The sequence below is a fragment of the Microcebus murinus genome, chromosome 3, assembly GCF_040939455.1.
Source record: "Microcebus murinus isolate Inina chromosome 3, M.murinus_Inina_mat1.0, whole genome shotgun sequence".
In the NCBI taxonomy this organism is placed as follows: Eukaryota; Metazoa; Chordata; class Mammalia; order Primates; family Cheirogaleidae; genus Microcebus; species Microcebus murinus.
The window spans coordinates 101,939,115-101,961,231 of record NC_134106.1 but is presented as its reverse complement, the minus strand read 5'-3'; the positions used below and the strand labels follow the sequence as shown (position 1 = coordinate 101,961,231).

General features: G+C 35.4%; 1 protein-coding gene across 2 annotated transcripts in view; it reads right to left on the bottom strand.

Moving 5' to 3' along the window:
- Positions 1-295: 295 nt before the first annotated feature.
- Positions 296-22,117, bottom strand: part of STIM2 (stromal interaction molecule 2) — a 135,086-nt gene continuing 113,264 nt past the window's right edge. Inside the window, exons 5-13 of one of the 2 annotated variants that reach the window (XM_012772886.2) lie at positions 21,784-21,899; positions 18,726-18,903; positions 18,047-18,224; positions 13,502-13,669; positions 13,198-13,221; positions 12,633-12,733; positions 11,689-11,927; positions 6,112-6,379; positions 296-1,737 (exon numbers count right to left, since the gene is read on the bottom strand). In XM_012772886.2, the coding sequence (XP_012628340.1) occupies positions 1,260-1,737; positions 6,112-6,379; positions 11,689-11,927; positions 12,633-12,733; positions 13,198-13,221; positions 13,502-13,669; positions 18,047-18,224; positions 18,726-18,903; positions 21,784-21,899 (1,750 nt within the window). In that variant the 3' untranslated portion in view covers positions 296-1,259. The remainder of the gene's footprint in view (positions 1,738-6,111; positions 6,380-11,688; positions 11,928-12,632; positions 12,734-13,197; positions 13,222-13,501; positions 13,670-18,046; positions 18,225-18,725; positions 18,904-21,783; positions 21,900-22,117) is intronic. The other variant, XM_012772887.2, reaches the window with a different exon arrangement.

The following is a 22,117-nucleotide window of genomic DNA, read 5'->3' as shown; positions in this document are numbered from 1 at the left end:
CCCTTATACAGCCTACCAGTTTAATGAATACCAAACTTTGGAAATTAATACAACACAATCTAAATGCACCATAAATTTGTATTTGTTAATCTTGATATTAGAACATTTAAACATTTCAAACTACATAAAAATATGACAAACAATATAAAATAGAAAGAAATTTGTTGACAACTTACTTCCAAAACATCACTATTTCTTATATTGCAATTAAGCAACAAGACAGCTTACACAGCTCTCCAGAAAAACATATAGTGTTTTTAGTGGAGTGTTATCAACAAAAATCAGCACAATCCCACACAGTAATGTCTCCAATTTATTATCTTTTCCACAGTACAAATTTTCACAAACCATAAATCCTTTGCAGTTATTCAAAGTCTGTAAACATGTGCCTGAATCCCCATATCTCCCCCACCTCAGTTTACGCTTGTGAATGTTTTAAGTCCTTCAATCAAGTTTCAACTCTTCCACTTGCATAAGGAATCAAGAGCCCTCTCTCTTTAAATTATTTGTATTTTATCATACAGCCTGCAATGCAGTAAATCACAGTGAAAGCCCTGGGGAAAACAAAACAACATGGTCTTTACAGCAGGACTTGAAACTTTACAATATTAAATGCATTTAAAGAAGCTTCCCATAATAAAAGCGTGGGTTTTCATTTCCAGAAATCAAGTCAATTAGAAACCCTAGGTTCTACTTAAAAACCCATTTTGATCTAAAAGTGAAAACAGTCCCCTATCCATAGTCACTTTATAAACTCTATACATTTTCACTTGCAGATATTTTCTTTTCCAGTCTGGAAAACAGTAGTGCAATTAGTTTTACTTCTCTTAAGTTATTTAGTCCAGGATGTAAATAGCTCTGTGGAAAGATAAGAAGATGCTCTGGTAAACAAGAAAGTTTGCAAGCCCATGCTGGCTTACTAGTCCATTAAAGCTCGTAAGTCCATAGTGGCTTCCAACAAAATGTTGTATATATGTCACGAATAACAAAGCAGAAATAAATAGGCAGAAATGACTGTAAACTGTCTCATCTCTTAATGATTTTTCAGTAATAACTGGCTTGATGTATTGATTATATAGTCATTTAAATAAGCAGACAGTAGACAGTTGCCCTTAAGGACATTCCACTATGGCATCCAGTCCAGAAAGCCCCAATGGAGTTACCTTCCTAAAATTAAAACAAACAAAAAAAGAGAGTGGAAGGAGGGAGACAAAAGTTTACAGATGCCACTTGAATGGGATTCCATCAAGTCTGCCAGTTCACTTAGATTTCTTCTTAAAAAGGCTTTTGATTTTTGATGGCTTTTTGCTTTTCTCTCCATTATGACAAAGGTCATGTGGGATGCTGCTTATCCTGGCAACATTTGGGGCCTCCTGAACTGGTTTACTGTCATTGCCAGCTGAGGAACACGACGTGTGGCGAGGTTTGGGCACCGGGATGCCACTGGAAAGCTGGTTCATACTGCAGGATTTCTCCAGGATGCCGTTGTACACTTTGCTTGCAGGGCTGAAGATCATACTCTTGGTTTCTGTCAGACCTACACAATCGGGAGATCCCCGAGAGACATCCACAGTGATGGGCGAATCTCCTCTGGAGGAATCCTCTAGGGAGAGCTCATCTCTTGATATCTTTCGAGGAGATAATGTTTGGTATATCTCAAGACTTGAAGGAGGAGACTGTTTCCTTCCAATGGAAGAATTTAAGGAGTCACATTCTGAAGCTGTGTCTGGCACTTCCCTGAGAGAGACAAAGGTTAAAAATTTTAAATCAATCTGTTCTTAAGAGGACTAGCATACATTCTAACTAAAACATCTTTCATTGTTTAATCTATTGAAATTCAAAAGAAGGAAATGCTGCAACTCTATACTCATTTTGACAAAATTAGAAAATTACTACTTTAAACAATATAGTTCTCAAAACTCAATGTTTAATTTTTAACATAAACTATAATAATGAGATCTTAGAAACAGGAGAACTTAAGTTACACTTTCTGTCAGAAAAATTAAAATGTTCAAATTTTACAAATGATTCAGCTACCATTTCAGCTACTTTTATGTTTTGTTTCAACACTATATTTCTTTCTAAATCAAGTTGACATTATATATTTTAAAGATGAATTTTAGTCACTGCCTCTTCCTTTATTTAATATTTTGGTCATTAACTTGATGAAATACAGCTTCATAAGGAAGGAAGAAACATAAAGGAATTAGACTAAATATAAGTTCTGCCAATTTTAAAAAAGGGTGCATGAAATTGAGGTGCAGCAGAGTATGGGAGTGGAGGGGGGAGTGGTGGGGGGAGGCAACTATATAATGCTGTTTTTGAAAAGTAGACATTCAAATTCTCACAGGGTTATTCCTTCGCAAATGTTTTCCCCCTTTCTGCACCATAGAGAAATAAAGTTCATAACCCTACAGCCAACATATAGTAAGTGCTATCAACCATTCCTTCAACTATCCCTCAATCTGCCATTCCTTATTGCCCCACTGCTACCATCCCTCTTCCAGAACCACCTGGAACTCACCTAAATGACTGCAACAGCTTCCTAACTGGTTTTGCTGCTTCCATTCTTGTTCTTTCCTTTAGACACGTCTCTATACAGCCATGAAGGTGATTTTTAAAAACTCAAACAGAGCACATCATTCACTTGCTCAAAACCTTCCAGTGCTTTCCCTCATACTGTCAGAGTAAGATCCAAAGCCTACGAGGCCCCGTACATCTGGTCCCTGGCTCTCTAGCTGCATACCCTAGCCCTGCCTCACTCCGCTGTGGTGCCTCATTCCCCCGACAGCCAACGCTGGTGGCTCCCTCAGGGCTCTGCACTTGCTGTCCCCCTGCCTGTCTCCGCATGGCGCTCAGGCCACTGCCGTGTCCCCAGAGATGCCCCCAACCAGCATATCTAACGCCGCATTCTCTTTCCTTTTACCCATCTTTATCATCCCAGAACTTATCCGTACCTAATATGATATTTCATAGTAACTTGTTTATAGTCAGTATCCCTAGAAAAAGGAGACTACATAAGGACAGGGTGTCTTGTTAATCTCTATATTTTCCACAATAGAGTAGTGGTGGCAAGCTCACAATGGTCATTTAATAAAAATGCGTTGGATGGATGGATGGATGAATAGAATGAGATCTGGAAGAACAGGGATCACATCTTATTCACTTTACTGTCTAATCTTATTCACTTTTGTATTCATGAAAGGAATGATTAAGAAATGAAAAGTAGAGTCAAGGTAGAAAGTAACTGGCAAAAGAAATAAAGTGGGAAAAGGAACATTGCTGAAGGCAGAATAGAAAGGCAAGTATACATATGATCATAATCCACCAGCTGGAACTAGGCTCAGACCTCATCTCACTTGCCTTGGCAGCACAAGTGATTAGCAAGTGCACAGCACATAGCAAGGACCAAATCCATCTTTACAGAATGAATAAACTGAATGATCTCTCATCTGGAACAGCCTATGATCACTACCATTTTTCACATTACTGATATGCATGTCTATTGGAGGTCTGGCATTTGCTTTTCTCAAGTATTTTATGTTAATATCATATTTCAGATATATATTAGATTGCTGAACTTATTTTGTCACTTCTATGTACTTTACTCACATGTGTATGTGAAGATTGTCTTTACTACTCTACAAGTTCCCAAAGGGTACAGAATCTCCTGGACAAATAAATCATATAATATACCTGCCTGTGCTCAGGAATTGTCAATCACTTTTATAATTTGACAATGGGCAGTGCTAACAGAAGGCAAGAGGCAGTTTGGATGAAGAAATGATCAGCTCAGAAATCAAACACTGATAGGAACATTTTGGGAGTGGATGTCAATTAACTGAATAGAATATATCGCTGTTCCCCTGAAGCTGTTCAGATTCCAAAGTCAGAAGCTGATTTAGTTACAATTTTATGAATTTACTTTCTTTTCTGCTATGTGGCCTGGCTGCTTTCTATGTGAAATTCTAAGCTAGGCTAAAAATATTTTAAAACCTGGCTTCTAAACTCTAAACAACATGTGAAAAGAATACTAATTTAAGTCAGGAAACCTAGATTCCTGTCCTCGTCCTGCCATTAACCAGCTGTACAATCCTTAGCAAGTCACTCATTTCTCTAGATCTCAATTTTCTATCTGTTAAGGTAAGAGAATTTGATTAATTGCTATTGTTACTTCTAGTTCTAACATTTTAATTCCATAATAAATAATAACCTAAAGTATTGGTTCTTCATAACTATAATCAGACTTGGAGTATAGGTATAGTACAACTTAAAATTTCACTTTTCTATTCTTTGGAATGTTGAACTTAATCATTTATGCTATTTTTCTATCTCTTGTCCTCTTCCACAGTGACATGTAGTTGAATTAAGTTTAACACATGTATAAGACAACTTAACTCAAAGGTGAGGTTTAAATGAGCATATATGTGTATAATGTATAGAACATAAAAATCAGTAAAAAGTAAATATATTATTATTTTGTAAGGATTCTGGTGGTGCAATAGTTGAGATATTGAAAATGAAGAGGAGGGGAAATTTTCTGAATTTAAATTCTTCCCATACTTATGAGCTAGCTGTGAATTTTTGACATTGCCATTTGAAATGAGGACTGAACGTTCCCCATCACTGCAAAAGGCTCTGTTGGTGCAGCTCTAGAGTTTTCCTGCTAATTTCCAGAAGGCACCCAAGACCAGTTTTGTCAATAACGCCATTCTGCAGGTGACTATGGTTATACTGCAAAGATACACAAAAAGCTAATCACAAAGTGCTGCATCAAATTTTCTAATTACGATGAGGATACAAAACCTGGGTTATCTCCTTAGGAATATGCCACAGTGCTCACTTGCTAATCACAAAGTTTTCTTTTACTAGTTGATAAAACAATTGTGGATTGAAAATGACTTTTAATGATAATGTCACCTAGAGTCACAGGATAGAGAGCTACAAAGGACCGCTGACAGCATCCAGCCTATTCCCGTGTGTGGACAGTAAGACTTTGGGGCCACATGGCTACTTAGTGGCAAAATCAGGAACTAACACTAGTTTTTCTAACACTAAATACCATACTGCTTCAAAAGAGAAATGTGATTTAGAAACAGAGCTCTGGCAAAGCAACAGGTCTCATGTAGCACTGGTGTCCTTCAGTTAAGCTGGAATCCACTGCTGCTATACCCACTTTGTAAAAATAAATAAATGTTATGAATATAATTTTCTCCTTTAAGTTCCTGATATTTTCTTAAATCTTGTATGCTAGCACATAACAGAATAAATCAGTAAGTGACAACAAATACTTTAAAAACTCAGTCACATTTAATGTTTCTTTATGTTCAAGTATGTTTAAGCTCATGCTTTTATATTCTACATATGAAACTCTGTTCATATGACAACTTTGTATTCTGAGACCTGAGTCAATTGAGTCCAGTGGCCTCTATGCAGTTTTATCTCAAAATATCTATCTACATGTCCATGGTAGGCAGAATTCTAAGATGGTCCCCCAAACCCTAATCCCTGGTTACATACACCTCATTCCAGTTACTCAATCAAACACAAATGTAGGTGCCGCTATGAGTGAATTTTGCAGATAAAATTAAGGCCCCCAATTAGCTGATCTTAATATAGAGATTCTTATTCAGCTAAGCCTTTTAAATTTGAGTCTAGAGATCAGAGGTAGAAGTCAGAGTTTTGAAGCAAAGCAATGATTCACAGAAGGGAAATTCTCTGCTGCTGGCTTCAAAGACAGAGGTCACGTGGCAAGGAAGAGCGCACAGACTTCAGGCGCTGACAGTGGCACCCAGCTGACAGCAGGCACAGCCACAGGACCTCAGACCTATCACCACATGGGCTCTAAGAGGAGCCTGAGCTCCGGGTAAGAAGGAAGCCCAGCCAGCACTTTGAGTTCAGCCGTGGGAGACCATGCAGAAAACCCAGTCACACCAGGCTTGCACTTCAGACATACAGAACTGAGAGTTAATAAATGGGTTTGTTTGAGGCCACTAAGTCTGGGGTAACTTGTCACGCAGCAATAGAAAACTGATACCATGCAGCACGCCTCCTCCCCCCCCCCCCCCCGCCAGCCCCCAAGACGTGGTGTAGACCACTCCCCGCCAATACCATTGCTTCTCAGCAGAGAAGTAAATGGCCTCCTCCTCCTCTTCGTTCCGATAAAGCGCTGGGCAGCTGGACACGGACAGGATGTCTGGGTCGGGGGAAGGCAGCGAGTGCTGCGCGTGCTGGGGGTGGTGAGGGTGGCGAGGGTGCGCCGGGTGAGCGGGCGGCGGCTGGGCGCGCGGGGCCTGCGGCGAGGCGGGCACGATGCTGCGGCGGGAGCGGCACAAGCTGCTGCTTCTGGCTAACGAGCCGGGAGGTTTGGCCACCGTCCCTGAAAAACATAAACAGACAAGAACGCCCCTGAAGTCCACCGCTCCCTTTGTGGTCACTACAAATATACACAAGGAGAACTGGTGTCACCAATATGTCACTACTGAATCTCCCTTACTGAAGTCACTATACAATTATTACCATTCTCTACCACCTACCTATACTAGGAAAGAAACAAACAATAAAAATGTAACAGAAAACAGGTATAAAAAATGAACAGAAATGAACATAAACACACGAGGTTCTAATAGAAAATCTAAATTTACTAACCACAAAGGCTTAAAAATTTACCTAAGATGATAAATCCTTAAATTTAAAAATCAACAGTCTATTTATAAGAAATTTGTATTTTACTATAAACTTTTTTATGATTGTTAACATTAAACAAGGAATACTATCAGTATAAAGTATATTGGAGTTTTACCAATGGATATCTCTTGAAATATAACAACTTGTTTGAATTTCAAGTAGTTTTAAATCAAGGAAATCATTTATCTACTATCCAGACAGTCTCACAGCTGGTTAGAGCTAAGACCAAAACTTGTTTCTTGAACACTGACTACTGTGGAACTAAATGCAAATTTTAGATCATCCTGTATGTGCTACCAGTCTCGGCCTAGACCCCGGCATCCTCATCCTCATGCTCAATGTCTTCACCGAGTGGGCATTCCATTTCTCTCCCTCAACTGGAACATAGCTCACCCAAGAACAACCTTTTCAAGCTGAAGCTGTTCATTCCTGCACAATCCATATGCCACAGCATCAGGACTGAGGTTGTTGGCCTTCTCGCTCCCCAATATTGTCTGCAAACTCTTATCCCCACACCCTTTTATAAAAATATACACCTTCTGAAGCTCACACTATGAAGGAACATGAATGAATCTTCCACTTCCACTTCCACTGGCCATTTCCCAGTCATTCTCTCTCTGACCAGTCCGTCCACCCTGTCATCGACATGAACAACGTCACATGCACGACCTATGCAACACCTTAACTAGCCAGGGTTTTCATCAATTCTCCCCTGACCTTCACCCCTACTCTACCAGCCACTCTCATGCCTTGTCTTGCCATCATTCAGAACTGGTCCATCTTTGAAACTACAAGTCAAGAAGACATCAGACATTTAGATTCTGAGCATGCTTCTTTCTTTCTAGCTCATACATTTTGTTCCTTCCACTTACTGATTACTGATATCTACAACAGTCCTTACTCTACTGATTATTCCTTTCCTTGCCCTTATTTTCATCTTCTCCGTCTGTACTTCCCATCAGCATTTAAAAACATGCTGAAAAGACAAATCTAAAAAACAAGTAAACAAAGATTGGGAAAAAAAAATTAATCACACTAAAAAACCCAAAAGACTCTCATAAGGGAATTCAATAACATATCTAGATACAGGTCAGCAAACCAAAATCCACAGCATTTCTTCATCAGCAGCAAACAATCAGAAGTATAATTTTTTTAAGAAAGGTAACATACATGACAGAAAAAGCTATTGAGGTACCTAGAAATTAATCTTTAAAAAAATAATGCAAGACCTGCACAGAGAAAATAAATTACCCATTTTATTTAAAGATATAAAAGACCTCAATAAATATAATTTATTAGCAATAATTCTCCCCAAATAAATCCACTCATTCAAAGAAATGTTTTTAAAAACCAATGGAACTTTCCATAGAATTTCATAAACTGATCTTAAAATTCATAAGAATATTTGGTCCAGGGTAGGAATTCTGAATTTGAATAATAAAGGAAGATTTGCATTTTATCAAATAGCAATACTTCCTCTAAGGCTATAGCAACTAAAGCAGAGTGGAGCCAACAGAACAAAATACAGAGCTGGAAGCATTTGTGTATCTATAGAGAGAATGGTATTACAAGTTAGCAGGGATAGAGCAGGAATGAGGCTGGGACAACTGTTTACCCACACATCAAAAGATATATTTAGATTCCGATCTCACACTATGAACAAAAATAACTTCCATGTGGATTAAAGGACTAAGGGATTAAAGAAAAACTTAAAAAACTTTTAGGAGAGCAAACGATAATATTATCACCTTTTGAAAAGCCATAAAAAACATAAATCTGCCATTAAAGAAGCCAAAGCCTAGGAGAAGATATCTGTAATCCTCAAATAACCAGAAAATAAAAGCAGTGCTTCCAAATCACTAAGGAATCTTAGAGGGATTCCACAGCAAGAAAAAGCAACTCAGAGAGGAAGAAACCTGAATGACAAATGCCATTAAATGAAATGGTACTCAACCTCAGCAGTCATTGAGGAAATACAACTTTTATTAATAGTGAGGTATCACTTCACACCCATTCAAGTTGCAAAAAAACACCAAACTGGATTATTCCAAGTATCAGTGAGGATACAGGCACTTGTATAAACAGTGGGTATATAAACTGATAGAATCATTTTGAGAGCAACTGAGCGATGACTAAGCAATGACTAAGAGGTGTCTTCCTAATGACCCACCCAGCAATCCACTTGTAGGTGTCTATGCAGAGAAACACAAGTTTCTCCAAGTTAAGCACAAGGAGATACAGGTAAGGATGCTTTTTGCATATTGTTTGTAAGGGCACAAAAGTAGAAAGAATCGATGTCAGCAGAAACATGAATAAAGTCTGTTTTTTGATACAATAAATAAATAGATACATTGTGGTTAACTCATATATTACATAGTTACAGTGAATGTAATTCATCTATATATAAACATGGAAAATTTTTGAAATATACTTTTGAACAAAAAGAAATGCAAAATAATACATACAGTTTGATAGCATTTATGTAAATTTTTAAACACACAACAATTCTATATATTGCTGTGGATATATATGCATGTATGTAATAAAAGCATAACAGGCTTTAGAATGATTCACTTCAGAAGAATGGGAACAGGAGGCCACTGGTTTAGCTGTATCTGTCATGGTTTGTTTCAGATAAAAAATAAATAAATAAGGCAAAAATCTGTTTATCTTTGTGGTAGTTGGGCATACTATTTTCAGTAAAGTACATGTGAAAGCCTTTATAATAAGAAATTTTAAATAAATTGCTATTACATTCTCGTTAGGAAAGCATTTAGAAGACACTAAAAAAAGCAATAAGAAAATAATTATCATCCATTCTACTACCCACACAAAGCTATTTGTTCTGTTTTTTCTTTATATGTAATTAAACATAGACAATATTATTGTATGTTTGGTCTTACTTTGTTCTTAACATACCACAGGCATGCTTACTTGTCATTATTTCAAACTTATAAAATTTACACATACCTATGGTAAAAAAAAAAAAATTTAAACTGCTTAGAAGGATATAACAGTGAAGAGCCTTCATTCTACCTTAGACTCTCCTCCTGTTGCCAAGACTTTTCAGTTTATCAGGTCTAGAAATTATGCTTTTGTAACTCAGCAGAGTGGAGTACCACTGTAGTGCCACTGGGTGGAGGCAGAGCCCTCAAATTGTAACATTTGGCATCAGTTATTTTTTAGAGATAAGTTTGATCACAGCATTTCTAAAACATCATATTAAATTTAAAATCAATTCTTGTACTTTGTTCGTATTTAAACGTTCAAATTTGCCAGTATACCACAATCATTTAAAACGAGGGTAACTGTTCTCATTTAGTGTGTTTTCTTTTAACAGACATATGGATATCTGACACCCTTAGCTTTTAAAAAAAGCAAAGAAAAACACCAGTTAATTTAGAGAATGCATCTTCGTGCACAATTCTGATATTAAATATGGATTTTAAGGAGCAACTGTGACTTTAAAAACCTATAGTTTTCAAACAAAAGCATATACTTATGAATCAGTGTTGCATTTGGCAAGTTTAAGGGCACATATATAATTCAAATAAACAAGCACAAACTGACAATATTCAAACTGCAGAGCCGACCCAGATCCAGATATAACTTTACAACCATCACTACCTTGCAGTATGGGGCAAGTGAAATGAATAAGGTCACACACTTCTAGTGTTCCTTGCATTGACATTCCGTCCACTCCTCCTACCTCCTTTAAGAGCTAAGTGGCTCCTTACTCTCCTTGTATTATCTGTCTGCCATTAAACCAGAGAATTAAAACCACAGAAGTAATACAAACACATAGTCACTGAGAATTAACTTTCAAATTCAGGGCCTTATTTCATCACATTGTTTTAAGAATTAGAACCATTTCTAAATCACAACTTCAGGAACACTAACGATTGGATAGGAAAATGCAAACTGGAAAATGATCATATATCATGATTTAACTGGTCTCAAAGACTAACATTTCCAGTTACGTTTCAACCAGTGACTAAATTTGGTTTTCCAATCTTTGGAATCTTGCTCTAAGCTACACTGTAACAAAGATTGGAAAAATAGATCAAGCAGGCAATAATAAGGATAAAGGGCTTAAATTCAAAACATCTAAATTTGCAAAAAGTCAAAACTAAAATATTTAAATTTCACCTTCCCACTGAAATTTATTCTCCCAATGTAAAAAATTTCAAAGCACAGAGCGCAACAAAGGAATACTAATTTTACATGGAAGAAAATCATCTTTGGGAGGAGTTCCACTTTCTAACAACAAAAAATGGATAAGTTTTTCCAAACATAAATACAGTTATTAAATTTATTTTAAAAGGTTATTTGAATCAATAATATTCTCTCAATAAAAGTATAGAACAGAAAAAGCAAAATGAAATATTAAAAACACGCCTAGTGGGAACCGAGACTCAATTTAAATACATTACAGAAAGGCTCAAAGTCCACAGTTCATTAGTGGCAGAGCTAGTATTCAAACCTATGTTTCCAAACTCTTCCCCTGATTTTTATTTCTACTAGAGATTGAGCTGCCATTTAAAAGGATGTTTTCCCTTAAAACTCAGCACTTCATTCAAATACTGATTTCGATTTGTAATGTGCTGTCTTTATTGTCAATTATATCTTTATGTGATGCCCCCATTTCAATTTAATAATGTATTATATATCAACTTAATTAATTTTTGTTTTAAAAACAAAGTCTTACATTCAACACTTAATATAGTGAGGTATATATAATAGTTGCTCAAATAAAACATGCATTGATCAATTAATTAAGCATTCAGATTTCTTAAAAGTATGTGTATAAATTTATAAGTATATATATGCACATCTCATATAGTATTCTCAAACACTAAATATTTAAATTATTAACAAAAAGAAAATGAAAAATAAACAAAATGTTTACTGTAGATTTCAAGGTACATAATTCCTAAAAGCACATGGTGGAAAGTTAGTTTAAAAATTGTACCAACGTAGTTTGTTGAACTCACCACTTACCGGGAAATTGCGACACTATTGGAGGTGTATCTTCATCTAAGTCATCAACTCCGCCTGCAATTGGATAGGGGGGAATAGAGACTCTCGGCATCACCACCCAGCTGTGATCAGAGTAAAGGGAAGAGGTCAGGCTAGGAAGGCCTGAGTTATGGGCTATCTGAAAGCCACAGATCTTCTCAATTTGTTGCCAGCGAAAAAGTCGTTCTCGTAAACAAGTCGTCAACTCAGAGAGAGCTTTCCTGGAAAAAACCAATAAAGGAATAACTTACTGCATCAAAGAGTCTTTAATATGGCACTGAAAAAAGGCAATTACATGAACAGACCATGGCAATTAGCTAATTTCAAAAAGAAATTAGCCACTCTTAGAATTAGTGTAAATTATATAATTATTACCGTGTTTCCCTGAAAATAAGACAGGGTATTGTATTTATTTTTCCTCAAGAGGACACCCTAGGGCTTATTTTCAGGGAATGTGCTATTTTTTTTTTTAAGTACAGTACAACAATCTACATTTATTCAAATATAGTTAAGTCGTCATCTTCTGGAACATCATCATAACTCTCCAAACCCCGAATTCCATCCTGAATTTCTTACGACTCTATTTCCTTTAGAACCATTAGCCCCAATCTCTCATGTGGAGCAATAGAGCTCTCATGGGGCGGATGAGAAGGGCTGCTCATTGTCTTTACCGCTCCGCGATGAAATGCATGGGTTGTACAGATCCACCACGCAGCCATGCCCGTCACTAGGTCTTATTTGGGGGGTAGGGCTTATATTGCGCACATGCTTAGAAATCCTGGTAGGGCTTATTTTATGGGTAGGTCTTATTTTGGGGGAAACATGGTATATATGATTAAATGATACATTTAAATATAAAGATTGCTTATAAATTACTCATTTCAACATAATAGTAAATGAACAGATAGCTAAAATAATATTCTTACTTTGCTTCCAGAATTTTGTGGTCTACCTCATCTAGGGAGGAGCTATGTGCAACATGCAGAGTCCCAAAGACTGTACTTCTCTTCTTTTTAATTTTTTCTGCCTAGAAACCAAAAAGGAGGAAAATAAGACCAGGTTTGAAAAAAAAAATATATATATATATATACGCACACACACATATATATATATACACACACACTGGTAAAGTTTATTCTGGTTTTGAATATATTAGTCATCATAAAACCACAGGAGAATTATTAGCCAAGATATAGTCCTGTTTTCAAAAGAAAAAAAAAAAAAAGAAAGAAAACAGATGAGAGAGAAATCATGCTTTCCTAAGTCAATTGACATAATTGAAAACTTTATCCTGGAGAATTTTTCTTTTATTTCTATCTTTCAGAAAGACCTGAATCTTCTACTAAAACTATAGAAGAACATTAACTATATCCTACTGCAATGGAGGTGTTAGTGAGTGAACTGAGCATCTTTTTCTTTGCTAGAATTCAGATTAAGACTTATTCCACACAATTTAATAAGTGTCAGAATTAATTTCTAGTAACTACTAACCTGAATCAGATATGAAGCAGCAACCTAGAGGAGAAAAGCTCCGTATAAAACTTTTATGATAACGATAAATAATGATAATTTTTAAATGACACGGAAGTCATTTTGAAAGGTATACACTTCTCTAAATACAGCAATTTTACTTTACAGCCTATGATTACAAGAGTCAATTTACACAGTAGGTTACAATTTAAAAAAAAATCTGCAATAATAAAACTTTAATTCAGATCTTTGTATCCCAGATGGTTAATCCCTCTAACATACAGCCTAAGACACAAGTTTAGCAAATTTTGAAATATAAGAATACCTCATCCTTAGCAATAGCTAACTGCATTTCAGCATTTTGTCTTTTAATATTGTAATACTGTACTTCTACTTCATGTGTTAATTGGAGCCATTTTTGAAGTGCATCTGGAACAGACCAGCTGCTTCTTAGTTCAAATTCTTTTTCAGCTTTTTTCAGAGCCATGCGAACCTGGAAGAAGTGGGGGAGGGAAGCAGGAATGGAGAGAGGGAGGAAGGATGTATTAAAATATTTTTTAGTACCCAAACTAAATGAAAAAGCAATTTCAAATATGCTCTTTGTAAACATTGATTTAAATTACAAAGTCTAAATACAATCTGCTAAGCAAAGCTGCAAAACCAGAGAGAAGAGGCTTATACATATATCTTAAGTTGCAATATTTTGTTTTTATATTTTATTAATATAATATCCAAGCTCATAGGAAGAAAAAATCCAGGGCATATACAAATTAAAACTGATCACAATTTTCACATAATGTATATTTGGCTTATAAGGAAGTGTTCAAAATCAGGTGGAGACCTGCTCTTATTACCACTTCTAATGTTCCCAGAGGACCCCATTATAGCTCCTTAACTATACATTCTCTTTTTTTCATATACCTTTTTCTGTAGTTTTTCATGACACCTTCCTTATGGCCAGTTATATCTCACTGCTATAAGTATTAACTGCTTATTATAGTCTGTTTTACCATTTCTGTTACTTAATTCACTGCTTCTAATATGCCAGAAAATAGATAAGTGAGCATTTGCAGACCATATGTAAATTTCAAGAAAACAGCTTCTGAGAATCTACTTAGTTTTTCCATTAGAAACTATGTATAGCCTTCAGTGTAAGGTTGTCAGAGTATTTCTTCCACCTGCCCTTTATTTAGGAAAGCCAGATGATACACGGAGAAAAAACTAAAAGTTTTAGTGTGTTAGACAATAATAAAAGTGCTAAGGAAAAAACTCTTAGGGAAAGCCTCACTAAGAAAATGACACAGAAGGAAGAGATAATCCATTCTAGGAATGATTTACTTAAAAACCAGCAAGAGCTCAAACTAAAGATGTATAAAGAGATATGATGGAATTGATGGCTTTATGGAATTGTGCGTACACACACACACACACACACACACACACACACGACCTCCAGGCAAAGTGATGACTGAACTACAGAGCATCCTGCTTCTGGAGTACCACAAATACATATTAGTTTCCTTCAAAGCAACTAAGGTAACTGAAACTCCATTCCTAAATTAAAGGGCAGAGGAATTTTTGATCTAAACAAACCTACTTTATTTAAATAAACTACGAAGAGTACTATATGCAAACTTCTGATAAAGAAATAGACAGCTATCAGATACTATGAAAAAAATTATGCAGAAAAATATTTTTTAAAACTCCAAAACTATAAACAAAAGTTCAAAATGGGACACTAAGTAGATAATTAAAAAAAGAGAAACATTAAAGTAAGGGTAAGATGGCACTCACTCACTGAAAACAAATCCCAAGCAACATTTGCCTGGCATGATTCATCGTGCAATGGCTTGGGACAGTATTGTGTTTAATAAGACACTTGGTAAGCTCAGTGGCGTCCCTGCTAATCTCTCAGGAAGAGAGAATTCCAGCTCAGGTCCCATGACATGTAGTTGTATATACCGTCACAAATGTACATCAGCAAGACCTTTTTCAAAGAAGATTTTAAAATTAAAATTTCTATTCAGTTTTCATTTCCAAGGAAGTATACAGAAATCTCAACAAACTTTAGTCAAGGTACTTTCTTTATTCATAAAGATTTTCCCTAATGTTATTTCCATAAATTTACTTCCCCTTAAAAGAGCTCAATGGAACACATTTAACATAGAAACTACATATAGTTTTTTGGCATAAATTGAGGCTTATCATGTTTAGATTGATTGTCAAGTAATGTCGCAGATTTGTGGGAATTCTGATCTTTCAATAATGGTAACTATTTAACTGTTTCTCTGCTATTATTCATAAATTTATCATTTGACCCAACTCCCAATCCTTAAATTTAAATTATATTATTATTTATAGGGGAATGGACACAGTAAAACTTGAATAATAACTTTTGCAAATAATGAATTACCGTTTTAAAATGTGCTATTTACATAATTTTTGAATCTTAGGAATAAAATAAGTAAAAAAAATGATATCACAGAAAGAAATAGACTAAATATCCAAAAATCTAACTTCTTCACTTGACTTTATTATTTATTACCTCTTCCACCTTCAGTAAGTTCCCTACTTTGCAAGGCTACTGTCTCATGTAGAACAGTATTATCACTTGTCCTGACTAAAGGCTTTTTGAAACTTTTTATAAGAACAAAATAATTTATGTGAAAACTATTTAAATCACACAAAATATAAAGCGGTACTATTAGTCACCCAAAAGTCTTTGTTTTAAGGAAAATAACACTATACAAAATATATACCAGATTTTCCTGCCTTCTAATTTTAAGAGTTCAATTATCCCTCAGATAAAATATAGCAATGTTTTGAACTATGTGGAACTGTGGGTTATGTGACATTATACATAATTAATTTCCCAGTTAAACTTATTTCTATAAACAAAGCTTTTAATAGCAGTATGGGAAAACACAAGTTTTGGAATATGACGTGCAAAATCTTGCCTTCGCTATGTAATAGTTATGTGACCTAAGGCAAGTTATTTAACCTCTCTACACTTCTCTGTAAATGAAGACAGTATCTATGTATTAAGGATTTAAATTATGAGCAAACCATTGGCAATGTGTGTAGCATACATTTATGGCACACAGTAAGCACTCAGAAAATTGTGTTTCTTATTCATATAATCATGTTGGATAGAGTTCTTTCTAAAATATCCATTTCCTTCCTTTTCACCTCTTATTGACCCAAGATCTCATTAGGATTATTATGTTCATACTGGTACATCCTATTGTGATAACTTTAGGGTCTACTGAGGTGTGCGAGGTTTCTCTGCTAAAACTTCAGTAGCGTGTTCATGATTCTTGGGTCCTTTTGAAAAAAAATTGTGTCTTTTCCCTCACTACCAGGCGCTGTCACCTGTGAGATGCTACTATCAGTTTATGTCTCTGTAGAAGAATTCCCCAGTATTGCTTTCTGATTTGCCCTTTCTTATTTGCAAAGCTTAGAAAAACAGCTAACAAGCTTGGAAAAAACCAAGACTTCGAAGTCTTGGTGGGAACAGGCAGGGCATTCTCACAGGAGTAAAGGGCACAGTATCTAATTCTTGGACACAGTATAATTTTGGCTAGGCTTTTTTCATCAATTCTTTAATTCTTTACTACATTCTGTACTGATAAGGTTGGCAAGTAAATGAGGCATGACTGTAAAATATGTCAAATTAAAAGAAGAGTCAAATTAAAAGAACAAACTCCTTGCAGGGAAGAGGGCCAAAAACCTTATGTCTTGGGTATGAAGGGAAGACTAGTTACCAGTAACAAAAGAGATGACTGCATTCAGTCAGACAAATTGTCATAAACGGACAATCTTAAAGGAAATAGTAATGCATAGTGCATATTTTCTAATGAGTTGAAATTAAATGTCATTCATCACATAATTCTTATTTCTTATTTAATAGTCATTTGGATGGTAACACTGCATAAAACAGAGTGGGAAGCAGAATATCCAGGTTCTTGCCCCCGTTTACAATTGAGTCACTCTCCAATTCTGAGAGCAAGTTTTCTAGTCCATTTTGTTCCTCAGTTTCTTTATCAGTTAGAAAAAACAAGGGTCAAAGTCAGAAGAAGGAGATGAGATCACAAAAGCAGAGGCTGGAGTGGTGTGCTTTGAAGACGAAGGAAGGGGCCATGGGCCAAGAAATGTCAGTGGCTTCTACAAGTGAAGCACGCAAGAAAAGAGGTCCTCCCCCGCAGCCCACAGAAGAACACAGCCTGGAGGACCCACTGTAGACTCGCTGTGATCTCCAGAACTTTAGGATAATAAATTTATGTTTATTTAAGCCACTAAGTTTGTGATAAATTTTTTACAGCAGGAATAGGAAATGGATGCATCTGCCTAAAATTAAATTCTCCTAGAACCTCACTTTCTCCAAAGGACTCTATGTAATGCCTACATTCTATCTTAACTGAACAGAAGAAAGGACATCTTTTAGACAGCTTCAGAATTTTTAGCAATTATGTTCTAAAACCATTAAATAAGATTCAAACGGATGTTTAGTAGAGATTTGTCTTTACATAGAATTTTGAAATTAGATATACTTTATTTTATTAGATTACAGTCAGAAACTCAAACATATTATAGATGTTAAATAAACATCCTAAATTTACTCAAGACAATGAACATGGCATGAGATAAGATTTCATGAATGAGTGAACATGAGGATAATTTTAAGTTACTACTTTGTTATTTAGTTATATGGACTTTGATCAATGTTAACAATATAAACGAATGATTCTTTTATTAACTGAGTAACAGTATACAATGAAATTAAATGCAGGACACTCTACAAAAGCAGGACCTGGCCCCTCAGAGTGGCAATACAAATATCCTAACGAATAATTTTCTTTAATGTAAATACCTGTTCCAACTCCTGCTCTGCATACTGACGTCTACTCAATTCACATTCAGCTCCCTCCCTCAGCTCTCTCAGCCGACAAGCCTCCTCCTTTGCGTAATTGATTTCATCCATCATTTTGCGCTCTAGATTTTGCTTTTCTACGGCAACATTTCTGTTTTCTTCCTGTGCCTTTTCAAGCCTTACAGAACAATAAATATGAAAATTCTTTGCAAGTTTCCAAAATTTCATTTTTTACAAGAAGAATACTGTTTCAAGCAATTAGATACATATTTCAATCAGAATTCCTAGCATTTTCTATTAACTTTAAGTTTGGATAATAAAAATATCAAACAACCTACTATATAGCTATTTTGATTATCTTGGGATCAAAAGACAGGAATAGAAGAGAAACATTCTTCTACAAAAGGCTTTTAAGAAGTTCATAATTATTTAAATTAAGTTAAAAATAAAATTTAACTACACATATAATTCCAACTACATTTGATTTACTTCCACTGGTGGTCTACTCATTTATTCTCAAGTATATACACTTATAATAAATTATGACATTGATATTTTTCTAAAAATATGAAATGTGCATGCATTCCTAATGTATATAATAACCTAAATGACTATTTAAGCACGTGCCCATATATTTTTACAAAGTGTATTTTCCAAGTTATGATATTCATTGACTTACCTTTCTTGTAAGTCCATTAGACTTTGCTCTGCAGTTTGTAGACTCTCTAAGTCTTTCATCATTTTTGCGACATGTTCTTTTGATGTCTTATTCTGCGTATAAGCAAACCAGCACCCTCCAACACCAATTACTATAGAAACTGTGAGGATAAAATCTTTCATCCAGTTATGAGGTGGGCCTATGAAGAGAATTACAGATGATTAATCTTTGAATTATAACAGAACCTCAACACAGAGTCACTGTTTCTTAAATAGTAGATATTTAAAAGCAAAACAAAGCAAAAAACTAAAGATCCCCATCCTATATACAAACTCTAGCCTTTTAAAATTCTTTCTTCAAATAATCAATGTGCTTATTATGACTATCTGATATACTGGACCTCTAGGACAGAGATAAAGCCATGTGGACAAGCCACGTCCCTGCTGATGGTATATAGGAAGTAGTAACCAAAGTCACTGGGATCCTTGAATAAGCAACAGCATCTCCAATCAGGTGCTGCTAGAATTACCTCTGCAGGGTAAAAGTCATAAAAAGTATCATCATTCCAATTCCTTTCCTTCAGTCAAGTCAGGCAGCTGTCATGCTTTCAGATATAAACTAGAACCTAATCATTCACCAAAAAGCATTTTCCCAAGCATGTAGCTATGTAACTAACTAACTAGGTTAACAGTGGTTCTCAGACATTTGACAATTTTTGGCTGCCACACCTGGGGAGAGTTGTTACTGGCATCTAGTGGGTAGAAACCAAGCATATTGCTGAATATCCTACAATACACAAGGACAACCTCTTTTCCATGCCCCCTCTGTGAGTAACAAAGAATTATCCAGTCCAAAAAGTGAATAGTGCTAAGGCTAAAAAACCCTGGGATAATTGTCCATAACAACTATTCCATTTCAGACGGCTATATGCCAGAGACATGGGGTTACTAGCAAGAAAGAGCAGGATCTCCTAACATGCCAGGCATGATGTTAACTGTCAGCATTACATCTAAAGAAAAGAGTAAGGAGCCAGGGCTTACTGTCTTCAGAGACACAAAACACAGAAATCACTATTCAAATTTCCTAAGTTAGCCCTGACTGTCAATACGCACCAATTCTTAGGGGGTTCTCTGTAAGAGAGACACAATGATAGCTAATGCAATATAGTGTGTTAGTTTAATGCTCCAAAGAGATATAGTTCACAGTGGAAAACTGCTTAAATGTTCAGGATTCCAACAAGAAGACATTTTGCAGTTTATAACATGAAAATCTCTACAGAAATCCCAAGTTCCTATGCTGTCAAGTCTAGGGTCCGTCTAAGTTTGCACAGTGTGATATGTACCATGCTTTTTGCCAGAGACCTCCAATGTTCCGTATTGCCAGAGTGCACTTCCTCACCTATTGTGGAGGAGATGTACCACAGAAGGCTACAGACTCAAAAGGATTTGTTTTCATTTCTGCCTCAGAATGAGAGGTTCAGCTTGGGCTCTTCTTCAACTATGGGCCCTATTCTCTTACTCTAGGTGAAATATAATCATCATAAATAACAATAAATAGATGGACAAGTCCCAAGCCTATAATAGGCACCACGAACTGGAAAAGATTTAAGTAAAAACTTCTTTAAAATATATCTCTGTTCATTTGACAATGCTTGTTTTTTATAAATCCAACCCAGGTGTTCTGGCTGTAGTGTTCATTCACTCAAATAATAATTCTAAGACAAACATATTTAAAAGGTTATGCATCATTAACTTTCTAACTGGTTTATTTAAATATTTGTTTGTAACTTTTATTGAGACTAGTTTGATTTCTTTTCAAATGACTTGATAATAAAATTTTTTTGGCTTAGAAAGCGGTTTGTTCCCAGAATAATAAAATATAAATATTCCTGACCAGATTGTATATACAGACAAATTTTATACTTTAATTCCTATTTTCACCATTCACATGGAAAAAAAATTGACAGACTCTCATAGAAGGCATTGCCCCTAAAGGATTCAGTCCAGAACTTAGGAAAAGGAAAAGGTTAGAGAGAGATCATCTCTATGGAACACTCGCCATTTGAGTAGTGTTCTCTTTCCTAGGGTTTGTAATTTCCACCAACTCTCAAAAAGGCAAGTTCCAGCTGTTTCACCAGCTGCTCTTTTAGCTTGAGCCAAAAATGGAATTACCAGTAAAGTCAGGAAATCCATTCAACCAACTCCAGTAACTCATGTTTAGAAGGGCCATCCTCAAGATGGAAACACAGAAACCTAAAAATCTCCTAAGTCCAAATATTCAGGTAGAATAAACATTAGTTTCCTAATTTGTAAATTGTGGAAGCCATTTTCTTTATTAATTATTTTTTAAGTACTAATTTTGTTATTCCTTTCTGGCTTCTGAAAAATAAAACACAACTCCTCTAAAATGTGTACTCTTTATTTTATTTTTTCCCAAAGTTTTCTGAAATATGAAATTAAATAAACATATTAAATTTCTGGGAAAAAATAGTGTTCCTGTCGAAGTAAACAAAAACAGGGTTTATTTTCATTATAAGTATGACATTACACTTCCTTAAATGTTCTTCTTCAAAACAATCAAATAACATTATCCACCTTGTGCTCCCACCAGGATAGTCTATTACTTTATAAAGCTTCAAGTGGGTCTTTGCCTTTGATCTAAAAAACCCCTTTGTTCATGATTAATGAAATTGTTAGGATCTATTACTTCATGCCATCAAGATGGTCAGATTGCATTATTTTTTAAATGATTCTTCACTGACTATCCAGTAATAACATAAACATTAAAACTGTTATAAAGATCCCAAGTTTTAAATCTAGAAATTCTAAACTATAAGCTAATCATAGCTTTTACAACTTTTGGCATGAGCAATGAGATTTGAAAATTTCACACTCCATGTTTCAATGACAGACAATCCCATCCTATAAATCTTTTGTTTTAAGGTAGTATTAAGTTTCTTTCACAGGTAATAGATGATTCTTCTTAAAGGTCTACTACCTTTCTTACTTTTTCCTTACTTAGGTAACACAGAGATGATCAGATTATTTGTTTACATCATACTCTGAGAGAGAATACTAACGTGTTACGGGTCCAAACAAAACCACATCCAGTGCCTTGAGCTGCAGTTTTTGCCTGTGACTCCGGTCACTGATTTTCAACTGGAAGTTCATAAATGAAGGTTCATGCACTGCTATCCTGTTCATTTAAAAAATATATATATTAAATGAAAATATTTCTAGTATATAAATTTAAAGATTTGAGCAACACACTTTATACTTTACATATTATTGATCACAGAGCTCATCCATGTGTGATTTAATACTTTATGACATATTTCAAAAACCCTTTCAATGCAACGTTAGCCGTAGAAAGACTCCTGTATGTTAATAATTTAGTTGCTATATAGACAAGTT